Raw genomic sequence first — 15,122 nt, forward strand, 5'->3', positions numbered from 1 at the left:
AAGCCATAAAAGGATGACAATAACTTATCAAAATTCTATTGTTTATTACATGATAGACACATATATGAGTAATATGGCATGATAAAATTATATGGCCATTGACAATGTTTTTTTTAATTTATTTATGAGCATTATGATATTTTTGTCACTTGAAAGTCTTGAGCTACCAAAAACAAAAATATTGGTGCTACTTGAAAAAAGTCAGACATAACACATATTATTTTCATAGCCCAGTTAATACATTGACGTGTATCCTGCTCAAAGCTGTGATTTTCTTACATGACATACTTCAAGTTACATGACATACTTTCTAATAGTTGCTCAAGTACTCTCTAACATATCTCTTAAGCATAACGATTTAGGAAATAAATGGTGGGATATGTGAAAATGTAAGATATAATTAGCATTTTATATCGTTCTTCGTTGAGGTGGGAAAAAATGGTGGGTCTTTGTTGAGTTAAGGTGAACGGAAAGTGCATAACAAGGGAAAGAAAGTATATACATATGACATTATTAGATATGCCTAATTAACCTTGAATAAAAAGTTTGTTTAGGAAAATTTAACATGGAGTTTAATACTCAAGTGATGTACTAGTCTAAAGCTTGGTATGTAACTTAACATTTCACTTTGTCCAATTACCCCATTTGAGATTTAATTCTGATCAAAAATGATAATCTAAAGTCCGGTAAACAAATGAATATACTCCAAATTGATTACATCACACAGACACACACTAATACACTATTTAACAATTGTATCAAATAAACAATCACTCTAGTCTCTTTCTAAAACTTGGTCCACGTCCAACTCACCCGGTCAGCCTAACCACACTATGTGTAATCAACTTCTCTTCATTACTCTATTAATCTAACCTCTCTTCCTTTGCCTTTTATCTTGTAATAGTCAACTAACTTAACTAACTTTAGACCTCCTTTCATATTTTCCGTTTACAACGAACTAATATTATGGGGGACAAGAAGGCAACTCCGACGCCGGTGAAGCGGCTAGGGAGATGGATTCGGAGTCGATCCGTAAGAGAGAAAGTAACCATGGGCGTGGTTGCAGCAATTATGTTGCTAATTTTGTTGAAAGCTTTTGTCAAAAAACGCACCCATTTCTTTGTTGCTACACAACTTGCTCATTCTGCTGGGATCTTAGTCTTAATTTACAATCTCACTATCAACAAAACTTGTTCCGGTACCTCTTCATTCCTTTTCGAGTTTTCATCATCATATACGTACTTTCTCTGTTTTCTTAAACTCACGATAAAATTAGTATGGTTCTATTCTTGAACATTCTTTATATATGTGGCATAAATGCATGACTCGTTGATCAATTATACTTACAAAGTTATTGACCACAGCCTTGTTTGGTAAATGGCTTTTACTTGGTGTTTTGGTTAACTTTTAACTTTTAGCTTTTCATCTTGGTCAAATAGCCAAAAAAAATGGTGTTTGGCAAATGGCTTTTTTATTGGCTAAAAAGCTAGTTTTTCCGCCAAAAATAAAAAGCTAGTCTTAAATTTTTTGATATTGACTCTTGGCTTTTACCATTAAAATTACTTTCCTATTTTTATTTAATTAATAATTAATAAACGAATTAATGGATTGAATTGAAATACATATGCATTAATGAATCCTTGTTGGTTTTAACAGGTCTATCATTGAAGACTCAAGAGCTTACAGTAATATTCTTAATCATAAGAATTATAAGCCATTTTACACTAGTACGCAACATAAATATTGTACTTGATACTATAACTCTTGGATCTACTATGTGGGTGATATATATGATGCGTTATAAATTAAAGTACACCTACATGCAAAGCCTTGACAACTTGAGTTTGTATTATGTGGTAAGTAGATACAACTTATATAAGTATTTAATTTGTTCTTATTAATTCATAAGCGCAATTCTTTTGATTACTAAAATTTATAATCCTTCCGTCTCAAAAACATTCCACTAAAAATTGACAAATTGTAACGATTTAATGAGGCGAAAAGAGGAGTTACAGAGTATAATGTACCTTTCTCGCTAATTATACTATACGGAGCATGATATTAGCTAAATAAAGTTCACTTTTGATACGTTATCGTGTAATTAAAAAAATTACTCGTCCTCGTTTTTGTGTTATCATATTATATTAATTACTTATAAAAAAAATAACAGAGGCTCGTGTAAATAATCAAGTATCTTAATGAGCATAAAGTCAAAAAGTTATACGGAGTAGAAGATACAGATTAAATAAAGTTTTTTTAAGTACGAAAGAATAGAAAAGGCTTTAGATGGAAGAAATAAAATGGCCGGCATTGAGTGGAAACCTTATAGTACATCTATTTGGTTACATTTGATAACTTACATGCTATATGTCTGGTGATGGCAGTTGGTGCCTTGTGCTGTTGTTGCGGTAATAGGCCATCCTGGATGGCAAATCAACTTTTTCAGGGAGCAATTTCAATTTGTGAGGAGATTATTCTATGTGTATGGCTTGGTAATTGAAGCCGTTTCTGTGCTGCCTCAGCTTCATTTGATACAAAATGCCAAGGTTTGTACAATTATATAATTAATGTTATGCTAATTTTGATACGCATCACTTCATGATAGCTAACTCATACAATTATAGGATCGGAAAGGAATTGTTTAGCTAGCAAAAAAACACGATAAGTTACATTTTTCAAGAACGAAGCCCTACTTGTAAACCAAAAATGTAACTACGAGCATGAAAAATAAAAAAATTCATTTGTTTAATGGTCACGTAAACAAGCTCAATTAGGTTTTGCTAGTTTCCTGATTGGTAATTGGCTATATAGATCATTAATATAGATGATCAAATAGACGTGCATTTCCCCCTTATGTCTTTTTAAATTTGTGTTTCAGATGGTTGAAACATTTACTGGTCATTATGTCTTTGCTTTGGGTGTGGCAAGATTCTTCTCTTTCGCTAATTGGATGATTATGGTCAGTTTGCTATCTATCAATCCATCATTATCTTATTAATTATAACTATTTGTACTTTGCTCCATTAACAACTACGTTATGTTATTTCTTCATTCTCTAACCCAAATTTTCATGAGATTAATTAATATTTACATGTGTATGTCATATCCTACTGAATATGTCCAACCTATTAGTCATTTGTTGATGAATTGAATGGTTTAATTTGTTCTTTTGTGTACAAGAATAAAATGATTTTCTATAATCTGTAATGTTTTACTTAACTAAATAAGCTACTCCCTCATCCGATGATAGTATCACGTGTATTATATACACTAGGATGCATGTCTGGAACCATATTGTACATTTGTACGTGTTACATTTCTTGTAAAAGATTGAGATCTTGATTCAAATTAACTCTAAATAAAGCCATGTTGAAATAACAAAAATCTGTATGTTGAGAGGTTAGGAATCTTAGGATACAATAATAACAATTAATTTCAAACAAAAGGAGATTATTATGACTTTATGAGTATACGTATGATGTATTGAAATTTGCGTGTCTATGTTTACTTCATTTTCGTTGTATTAACCTGTATATGTTGCGGTTACCTACAGCTTACTGAAACCAAGGGATCGCTCCTTACACAAATAGGGAGGGGACGTCTATATTTGCTAGTGGCTCCTCTTGCTGAGCTAGTTCAAACTTTCATTTTGGCAGACTTTTGTTATTACTACGTCAAGAGGTATATATGTATAATACACATAGCTAAAATCGTTCATTCTTTTTACTTTGAACAAAATATAAAATCTAAAATAAACTTAATAATGATCATTTTGCGCTTCACAGTGTGATGGAGGGACGACGCTTGATGAGGCTACCTTCACTTGTCTCAGTTGTGTGATATTTGGATATGATGATGAGAAATGTATGTATAAAGCATCATTGCATCAATATCATCAATTTATGTAAAGTACACCTAACATAAGCTGCTTAAATTGTGCTTTCCTAGCTATATGCATCCAATGGTGAACACTTTGAACACCATGCTAAGGTTGTTCGTCGCATGCACGCCTGCACATTATAATTTGTGTGCTAAAAAAAAGTATTTTCATAAGCTTCTCTATATCATGGTCTCAATTTTTTTTTTTTTTTTTTTTTTTTTTTTTTACAAGAAGAACTACAAAACAAAATAAGAAGTTAGAAAGAAGAATATATTACACGTCTTACTGTTGTGGCCAACCAAAGAGTCGGGTTAACCCAAGAGCGAGGATCTTTCTAATTCTACACACAAAAGGCCGCAAAATAACAGACTGGATATGATGGTCTCAATATTGTTTCGTATACTCGTATATTTTTATGAAGTACAAGGTGAACGTGTTAAGGTAGAAACTGGTGTTTTTTTTTTAGTATATACATATTGAGATATGAAATTTTGAAAAACTAAAATGTAGTACAATATATTAGAAATGGTAACACAAATTTCCCGGGATTTCCTTAAACAAATTTTGAGTAGCATTTATAATACATCTTATTAAATTCATTTCAATATGTACATAATAAAAAATTAATATATAATATTTTTATATAATATTATTAAAGATATTCATTATTAAAGTAAACGTGAAAAGAAAAAAAAAAAGTGTTACTCTGCATCTAATTTAGAATGAAGGAAGTAATAAACAATATTCGGCATCTATGCAACTTTCAAGTGCAAGTGTGCAACAAGCTGAATCAATTATAGATTTATACAATTAATGTTAATTAAGATGGGTGGGTTCATAAGTTCATTCATCAACTTGGCATACTATCAACTTGTGCATTGACTCAATTGGTCATGTCACTATTACAGAGTACTCCGTAGTACTTTAGAATGAGTAGACCATAAGGAGAAAAATATCTTCTACTTCTTTTTTTGTACAATATGTGCACTTTTTAGCACCCGTTATGCTAAGTAGAAAGCCTCACTTTGTCACTTGATATTAAGTGATAAAATCGTAAATAAATTAACAAATCAACATAATATTTTCATAAATATGGGTTCATAATTAATAAAAAGTTATTAATTTAATAATAAAATATAAATATTACAAATTCAAATCAACTATGAGAATAAACATAAAATTCCGTGATGATGAAAATGTTGCAATTAAAAAAATGTAGAGTGTATTGTTTTTTTTTTTTTTTTTATTTAATGGTAAGGAGAAAGGTCCTAGTGAGCCATAATCACTCACAGATCCAACCCGACTCAGATTAGTGGGCAAGACAATTTGAGGATGGGGGAGAAGGGTAAGGAAATTTCCACCCCAATTTTCCTCTAATGAGGTTTGATCTCACAACAAGGTGAAACCATTCCAGTATTGTTACCATATACGGAGTAACACTAAAAAACACGTACGATTAGAATGAGTTATTAAATACTCCCTCCAACCTTTTATTAGAATCCACTATTCCTTTTTTGGCAAATCAAAATTAAAGTTCCATTATTAGAAATCATTCCCTTTTTAGTAAGTACTTCCTCCGTCCCATAATATAGTTCCTGTGTTTCATATTTTTGTTTTCCAAAATATTGTTCTTGTTTCTATTTTTAGATAGTATGTAAAGACCATTATACCCTCACTTTTTTATTTTATTCATTGTACTTTCTAAATTACCCTTGAATTTTGCACATGTCTTGTACTTTTTTCCACTTTCTCTATAACTTTTGTCTATAATTGTACTTTTCACTTTTATTGATGTACTTCATCCATTTTTTTGTCCAATTTCTTAAATACCATGAAAAAACACAAACAAGAACTATATTATGGGACGGAGAGAATAGTTTTTTACAATTTAAACCTCATTCTCCTAATTTAATCCCCAAACTATACTCAATTTTTACTGATTTTTTGTGCCAAATATTATTAGCATTTATTAATCCACCAACATATGTTCTCTCTCCTCATTCTTTTTCTTCTTTTTGGCATTTATTAACCTTTTTTTTTTCTTTTCTCTCACTTGTTATTTAATGCAATTAATGTAGTTTGATACTTTCAATCACATGCTTTAAGAAATCTACAAAAACCTTATTTTTCGTGAAAAATGAGAAATAGAATTCTAGTAAAAGAACGGAGGGAGTAAAAATTAAAAACCAAGTATAGCTTTGTCTAGTTTGCATCTGATCAAACCCCACTAGAGACACTTTGGGTTTGGGGATGCCTGTACTCTTCCCCGCTCACTTTCAAAATGTCTAGTCCGCTACCCGAGTTGAGAGGAACTGTGAGAAGTTTCAGTCCGATAGAGCCTTTCTCCTTTACCAATCAAAATAAATACTCCCTCAATTTTTAAATACTTGCTCCATTTATCCATGCACGTAGTTTTAGGAGAAATTAAAAAAATTAATAAAATATGGAGGTAGTAGGGTGGGTGGAAGAATAAAAAATTGTAAAAAGCAAAAGTATTGGAGATAATTGGAGGAGAGAGAGCATGAAATTAATAAAATATGATTAATGATGGGGTCTATTAAGTAAGATAAATTAATTAAATATTGTAAAAATTTCCAAATAAGAAAATGGAACAAGTATTTAAAAACGGATAGAAAAAGGAAAATGGAGCAAGTATTTAAAAACGGAGGAAGTAAATAAAAATAAATAGGGTATGAGAGTATTTATTCCGTATAACATACGGAGCAAGTAGTATGTTGACTTTTCACAGCTCATCAGTCTTCAGTAGCTGGGACCCTCTTACCGTAGCACGCTCATCTGTTGCCCCGTACAGTTCATTGAACGTAAAATACGTACACTACACGTGTCAAACATGCATCACCCCTTCACAGCTTTATCATTCCCCTACTAAAATCCCCAATTTACCCCTCCAAAACACACCAATATCCTACGTGTACCCGCCAAAAAGTTAGAATTTCATTAAATATTCACCCAAACACATCTCGCCACGTGTCGCCTGTTCCGTCGACGGGTCATACATCATCGTCAAACTCCCTTGCACTCTTCTCTGCTACTTTGAGCTGTCATTCGTCATCCACGTGTCATGTCAGGTGGATTCCGATTGGCACTATGGTACCCACTGAAATGGACACGTGTCGACGTGGAGTACTATGCAGCGGGAAAATTTTATTCACGTGGTTACTTTAATTAAGAAAAAATTTACCAGATGTGTTGGACCCACAGTTGGTTGACACGTGGAAGATGCTGATTGATGTATGCCAGACGCTCTTTACTTCTGTCTATTGGTGCTTTGATTAAGTTAAGGAATAAGGAGTGAGCATGGAAGAAAGAAGTTCATCTCATTTATGGAAATAAATTTGTTGGTTTTATACTTTTTTCTAATGTGAATGAGATGTTGATTAGTGTTCTACAAGCTAAGTAATCTACGTTTTCAAGATCCCTACAAGATAAGTATACTATATTTTCTTTCGTGATTCAACAAAATAAATGTTCTATTATAAGAGTAGGTTATTCATCATCAATTAAGCTAAGATTATCGTATAATAGAGTTGCTTTTTTTTCAAAGGTTTCACAATTCTAAACATTTGCATCACATCTTTAATGTGAATTGAAACTGCATTAATCCAAAACTAAAATATGATTAGGTCATGATCTTACACGATTAGTTGTCATTTATCATTTATACTTCAACTACATACGTATTACGTACATAATATTAGAGTAATTTTTAAGGTTTTATAATTCAAATTATTTATACAACTATTTTTTAAATTACGTGAAAATGTATTAATTCATCAAAACTAAAATGTGATTAGTTCATAGCTCTTAACGGATTATGTTGTCGTTCATCATCAACATACATTAAGGGCCTGTTCTCTTCCGTTGAAATTCAGTTCAGTTCAGTTCAGCTCTTATGTCTAATGATATTGCTAATGATATAAAGCCAAATTTCATTCTTTTAAGCTCTTATTACAACGACGCAACAAATAATAATAATAATTATTATTATTATTATTATCAATAAATAATAATAATAATCATGAATAAATAATAATAACAATAATAATAATAACAATAATACTAATAATAATAATCAATAATTAATTATAATAATAATAATAATAACAATAATTAATAATAATAATAATAATAATAATAATAATAATATCGATACAATTCATTGTTCAAATGGTTCTATTTTTTTGATACACATTTCTATTGTTAATCTTATTGAGAAAATTAGAGTACTACACAACTTAAACTAATTTTCATAGTCAGTTAGTTCTTCGTCTTCTTCTTGTCCACCAAGCTCCTCCATTACCTCGGCATTCCTCTGAACTGACTCCCATATCTGATCAGTTATTCTTGTCGGACAATATCCATAGCTGCTTTTCTGCTACATGTAAGTGTTTTGTGTTCTTTTGTCATAATACTATTTTATTTTAAAATTAAATAGTATATGTGTTTAAAATATTTAGAGGTTTCAAGTTTTTAATATATTTTCCATAAATTTATAATTATATTATAAATTTTATAATTATGTCATATGAAATAGTACATTTGTATATACACATAGGTATAGTAATATATAATCAAAGACCACTAATCCGTAGTTAAAAATCACTAATTAATAAGTTCAGTTCAGTTCAGTTCAGTTCAGTTCAGCTCAGTTCAGTTCAGTTCAGTTCAGTTCAGTTGATTTCAGTCAATCAGAACAGGCCCTAACTAAGGATTATCATATTATATAGTATATTATGAGTTTTATGATTTTAAAGATCTATATCAAATGTTAATGTGAACCGTGTCAATTCAAAGTGAATTTGTGATTAGACAAGTCATGTATGTAGCTTAGGGTGATTAGGGATTCGTAAACTGCCATAAATTAAAAACTATATATATATTTATCTCGACTCCAATCATAGATGGTTTTTGGTCTCAAATGGAAAATATATAATCTAACTTTCATAATCAATAATACTACAACAATAAAACATTATATATATGAAGTACAAGTATTTAAATATCAGTGCAAAGTTTGTGATATAAACAATAACCTGATCACAAAATAGTGTATGGCTTTGTTTAATTGGTTTGCATTTTTGTTAGAAACTTTTGAATATTGATTTTTACATGGTCATGCAATGTAAAATTTGATAATACTACAACTCAAATAAATAACTCGAGTAAATTAAATCAACAGATATCTAATAAGCAACAACTAATTTCCAATCAATTGTTATATATAACTATAATTTCCAAGTGAGGAGATCACTTGCTAGGTTACTAGTTAGCTAATTTCTAAAATATAACAAATAATCAGACATTTAATATATTAATTATTAATTTGGGTATATTTTATTTGTATGCAAAACTTTAAATGATGGTATTTGATGTGTGATATGGAATATTTCTTTTGTCAAGTATTACAGATATATCGGCTTGTTAGTTGTTAACTATTTTGTGACGTATTGAAATTAATATTTCTTACCTACTTTGGCACATGTAAATTTCCATATAATACAATGTGTAGTGGGTTTCACTTTTTTCTCTCAATAATCACTGTTTCAGTAGGTTTTGTGTGTGGCTAGCTAACACACAAGTAACCCCTTCAACCCAGTAACCCCTGACCAACCTAGTAACCCCTTCGACTTAATAACCCCTGAGTGGCCAAGTAACCCCTGACCGAGTAACCCCTGACCACCTTTGCAGCCACCACCTTCGCACCTGACCACCTTAGTTGTAGCAGCTACCACCTTCGCACTTGACCACCCACTCCTCCACTGCACTTGACCACCTCACCTTCTCACAACCCACATCAATCTCAAGCCACTTGATCACCGTTCCTCCACCGCACCTGACCACCTCACCTTCCTCACAACCCGCGCAAACTCAAGCAAAATTTGGAGCTTTGAAATTTGGGGGAAATGTTAGGGTTTGGAGTTTCGAAATTTGGTTGCTATTCCTCATAATCTATCCTTCAAATATGCAATTCACCACAAAGTAGATGAAGACGACAGCGAGGTGGAGATCGATTTAGCTGATTTCGCCGGCAAAGATGAAGACGAAGATGACGACGACGGCGGAGGTCTGGGTTGGTTTGGAGCTTTCGCCGGCAAAGATGAAGATGAAGACGACGACGACGACGGAGGTCTGGGTTGGTTTGGAGCTTCAAGGAGCTTCGACGACGACGAATCGAAGACGGCAACGGTGAACTAAGTTGGAGCTTGGAGGAGAGGAGAGAGAGAGGAAAGAGAAAATAAAAAAAAATTGTGGCTGGCTGCACGGTGCGGCCTGCCGCATGTAAAACTATTGTATTATTTATTTCAACAAGAAAGGAAATTTTTTTATGAATTAAATTATATGATATTTATATCTAAATTAACAAGGACAAATTTAAACTTCAAAACATATTTTTCTAAAAATTTAAATTAGTTATTAAGAATATCTATGTATTCGTCACAGTACAATATTTAAGTTATCTAGAAAGAACTCTAATTCTTTGGTGTAATCATATTTTTTCATTTGCATGGGAAACCTTATAGTAAACGCTATCCATCTCATATTTCACATAATATGATTTTCACTATAAATTAATGGATTACGAATAAATAAACTCACCACACCCGCAAAATGTAGATTTTTGAAATTAAGAGCAAAGCTAAGGCAATAATAAAATAAATATATAAGCCAAAATATAAAATTAGCTATTTATAACCTAATAAATCGGAAAATCTGCTTTAGGCAAGAAAGAATTAGATAAAACTGGTGAGTGTTAGTCAATCTTATTTCTTTTTGTCAAAGGCTTTCATTTTTTCTATTAACTCATCTTTATTTTGTACATTTCTTATAATTTTTCATATATATTTCGTATGTTGTATTGATTAACATAGTTATTAACATTTTAAAGTTTTTTTTACCCCTCACCACAACACTTTTTATTTCACGCTTACATCAATTCATATATTACGCTTGCCATTATATTATTTCAAATACTAATTATTCTTTTATTATAAATAAGTAAAATTGTAAAACTTTGAAATTGCGAATTTAAATTAAAGACTCAATGTAATGATACATAATTATAAAAAATCGAAGAAAATAGTTCAAATTATTTCATGCACCTATCTAGAACTACCAAGAAACGGAGTTCAACTCAATGTCACGTGAGGACAATTCTGGTGGACTTCTTATGTTGTACTTGATTTTCAACGCATGCACGACATGCACCCCTCTACTCAATCCGAAATATCTCTCCGAATCTCCGAATATATATGCTATGTAAAACCCTCACCCAAAAATACATCATAACTAAAACAAATTTACTCCCTCTAATCAATTTCCAACAATCTCCATCAAATTAATTAAAAAAAAAAAACAATAAATATAGAAGAAGTAGAAAGACAATTAACCACCATTGAAGTTTAGAAGCTATAACAACAACAAGAATACACGATTAACACATTCTCTCTCTCTCTCTCTGCAAACCCGCCTCCCAAACACTTCTTACGTGTTAGCAGCCATCTCTCCCCTCCTCTCTCGTCCCACCACGTGTCCTCACCCTAATTTTTTTTTTTTTTTTTCAAAAAAAGTCACATTATTTTTAAACCCCTTTAAAACAACCCAAAAACAAAAACGCTTTTCTCCTTCCTTCGTTCCTTTCCCTCCATTGTTATATATTCTCCCATGCTTTTTAGGGAGAGAAACTCTTCATCTTTTTGTAGAGAGAGAAACCTTCCTTAACCTTCATCAATGGCGGACGAAAACCCTCCAACCGACGAACCCCCCACCACCACCACCACAAACACAAAAACAACCGCCATTGATGAAGATGACTTAGAGCTTAGCCTCTCTCTTCGCCCTCTCAATTACTCCTCTTCTTCTCCACCTTCATCTCTTCTTCCTAAGAATATTCCCGAACCTTCCTTTGTTTCCGCTCCCAACGGTCAGATCCTCTCCAAGCGTGACGCGCAAGCTCTCCGCCGCCATGAAGCGAAGCTAAAGCGTGATTTGAAACGTAAGTCCTCCGCGAAAAACGACGTCGTTGTTGGAAATCATCAACAGGAGGATTTTCTGGAGGAACGTCGTCCGAAACTTCTGAATTTAGGGTTTCAAGGAGCGACGCCGCCGTGGTTTGGGTGGAATGCTGGTGTTTATCAAGGGCAAAACGGTAATTTCGCTTCTCAGACTGACGGTTCCGGCGCCGGCGGTTCTATATCTAGCGGTAGCTCTTCTGGAATTTCTGATAATTACCAGTGTATTTCTGGCACAGGTAATTTCTTCTTAATTAATTAATTTGTTTATTTAACCAGGTTTTCTATTTAATGATTTAATATAGAATTGATTTTAAATTAATTGCAAGTTGAATGGATTTTATTCTACAAAGTTATTTTCAAGGAAGATCTGTCTTTTTAATTTGATTTTAATGTTGTTACAAGTTGCTAATTTTATAAATTTAATAATAATACTAGAATAAAAAAGCCACATGAGGTTAGTAATCAAATGTTGTTTTATCAAATAAAAAATGATCCAATTGGTGGAGAAAGATAATATTTTTAATAATCATAGGATTAAGAAAGGGTAATCCCGATATTATAATTAATTATATATGTTAAAGAATGTGTAATTGGGGTTGTTTTTAAATAAATTAAAAGGGTATGAATGACATTGTTGCTTTAGGTTGATATGATATGACATTGAGTCACTGATTGCAATTTGCAAGTTGTATTGATTTCTTAATTTGGGGGTGCAAAGTCATTAATCAAGTTGTAATTCTTAAATTGTGCCAAAGAACACCTAGTTGTACACATTGCTTTAATTTATAATTGTGGACGGTGACGGTGTTGGTGTTCTTAATCAATGACTATTAGGTAATGAATAATGATATTAATCGATCATCCGATTTTGATGGATTAATAAAAGAAACTTAGGAGTACGACGAGTGATATTATAGTTGAAGGGTGTTCATACGGAGTCACAAAAGGGTAATGGTATAGATTAGTTTTCGGTTTTAGATTGTTTTGGTAGACGATAGCCTAAGATTGAATATGTGTGATTATGATTAATGCGCAGATTATAAATATTAATGTATGCAATTAAGGGGAATGCATTGCTGAATTGGGGTTAGATTTCCATGTGTTAATAAAAGGAACATTGGAATACTACGAGTAATGATGCAGATTAGTCTTCGGTTTTAATTGTTTTCCTCTAATAGAGTTGGCTCTGTAGATTGATTTGGAAGATGATAACTTAAGATTTGATTTGTGATTATGATCGATTATTAGATTGTATGAAGTAAATATTAATACATGCAATAATGCAACATAATGGGAATGCAGTGCAAATTTGGGTTGAAGTTTACTCTTTTATTGTGACATCACGAGTGACGGTTTCTAGTAATCTAGTATTACCTGATTGTTGAAGTCAGTATTCAAGTTGTTCTACCATGGAGATAAGATTAAATATTGTACATAATTACATATTCTTTGGAAGATTTAATATTGTTAATCAACATTGGGTTGGTTTGTGATAACAATAACCTGCAAAGTGCAATCATGCTGACAAAGGATGTTTATTTTCTGTTTAACCTGGATAATATTGTAATCAACTTATTTGGAGTCTATTTAATCACATAAGTTGGCGAAGGTACACATTAATCTCTCAGAAAATGGGTAGAGAGTAGAGTTTGCAGTGTTTATATTCTTTAGACTTGAATATAAGGTGGTCAATTGTTAGCCTTAATCCTCAGACGGTTTCATATTGGAAGAATTGACACAATCGGAGTCTGAGAGGAGGATACAGTGACGACATGGTTGATTACTTTAGGAGTTTCAACCTGTAGAAATTTTTTCTAATAAATCCTTATACTAAATATGGAGTACTGTAAACACAGAATTTTTTGTGTTCTTCTCATCTCCATATTCTGGTTATCAGTCTTTTAGCTCTCTAGTTTTTGGCAAAAATGATTGTGATGTTTATCCAATGTTTGTGATGAACTCTGTTTCCATATGTGGTATCTATTTGAGCTGACCTTTTGTTAATGTAGGTGGAAATAGCAGTGACGCTGGCAGTCATTCAAGCCATCCTCACTCGCCATTGGCCCCAACAAATGCTCCGGCAACTAGTACTACTGCGCAACTTCAACCTTGTTCATCACAACCAGAACTTCAAATTAACTGTTCTAATCCAAACCTCTCAAAACCCCCATTGTGCAGCTCATACTCTAACAAGATTGAACTCGTTACGAGCTCAAGACAACTCTCTAAGTCACAAGAAAAACTGAATATGACTTGCCAACAAAATGAAGCGCAACCTAACATTGATGATGCATTGTCAGATGATAATAACAAAACTCCTCGAACCACAATCCCCAAAGAAGCCAAAGGTGAAATTGGGAAGCCTCCAAAGCCCGTTGGGTTAATAGACCAGCAGAAACTGATGTTTTCTCAAATGCCTTGTGTTTCAACCACCGGAAATGGACCCAATGGAAAGACATTAACTGGGTTTTTGTATAAATATTCAAAGGCTGAGGTGAGCATTATATGTGTTTGCCATGGAGCATCATTCTCCCCAGCTGGTTTCGTGGAGCATGCTGGAGGTGTAGATGTAGAATACCCTCTCAAGCATATTAGAGTGGTTCCTTTTGCCCTTGGTTGACACCCTGAGCTAACCTAATGAGCTGTTGAGTGTTGCTAAATTGGAGTAAGATCGAGATCGTAAGACTCCTTCTGTTAGTTTTTTTAAGTAGTACAGGCAACCTTTCTTTTTGTAGCATTACAGGGTATAGATAGGAAATTCTTTGTTCTGAAGGTTGAACTTTTTTATCTAACTGAGTTTGTACATTGGATGTTAATTGTAATATTATACTTTTCTGTAATGTTTATTATGAATTCAATTAAGCTTGCCTAATTATCCTATTTAAAGCTTAAGATTCTTAAATCATCCTTGCACACTTTGTTAAAATGGATTTAATACTGCAAAAAACATATCGAACGTTACATGTTGCAACTGTGTATTAGAGAATTTATAGGTGATCAAGGTGAAAGCGAGCACAAGTTCTATTTTATGAAGGCACACGATGAACATGGATCTATTCTTTGTATTACATGGAGAATATGAGCTCAAGCAAGGAGTTGACTCACATGGTAAACGTCCTATCTTAAGGGTACTTGTTGGAGGTGGGATTCTCTTACCTCACCCCTGCTTACAAGTATATAGCATTATAGCCCGAAATATCGGACCAATA

At 32.6% G+C, this 15,122-nt stretch overlaps 2 protein-coding genes across 2 annotated transcripts; both read left to right on the forward strand.

Annotated features, from left to right (window-relative positions):
- The first annotated feature begins 966 nt into the window (after nt 1-966).
- LOC145570832 (ER lumen protein-retaining receptor-like) lies at nt 967-10,096 on the forward strand. Its single transcript, XM_081629960.1, has 8 exons — nt 967-1,198; nt 1,657-1,856; nt 2,385-2,546; nt 2,879-2,959; nt 3,554-3,681; nt 3,786-3,834; nt 3,949-3,990; nt 9,812-10,096. Exons 1-8 carry the CDS (start codon nt 967-969, stop codon nt 10,094-10,096), a joined length of 1,179 nt encoding a protein of 392 aa, XP_081486086.1.
- A 1,533-nt stretch (nt 10,097-11,629) lies between these two features.
- LOC145570833 (uncharacterized) lies at nt 11,630-14,662 on the forward strand. The gene is made up of 2 exons (XM_081629961.1): nt 11,630-12,149; nt 13,923-14,662. The coding sequence occupies exons 1-2, from the start codon at nt 11,630-11,632 to the stop codon at nt 14,531-14,533; spliced, it is 1,131 nt and encodes a 376-aa protein (XP_081486087.1). The 3' UTR covers nt 14,534-14,662.
- Nucleotides 14,663-15,122: the final 460 nt, after the last annotated feature.

This window comes from Chenopodium album, chromosome 12 (genome assembly GCF_948465745.1).
Source record: "Chenopodium album chromosome 12, dcCheAlbu1.1, whole genome shotgun sequence".
Classification (NCBI taxonomy): Eukaryota; Viridiplantae; Streptophyta; class Magnoliopsida; order Caryophyllales; family Amaranthaceae; genus Chenopodium; species Chenopodium album.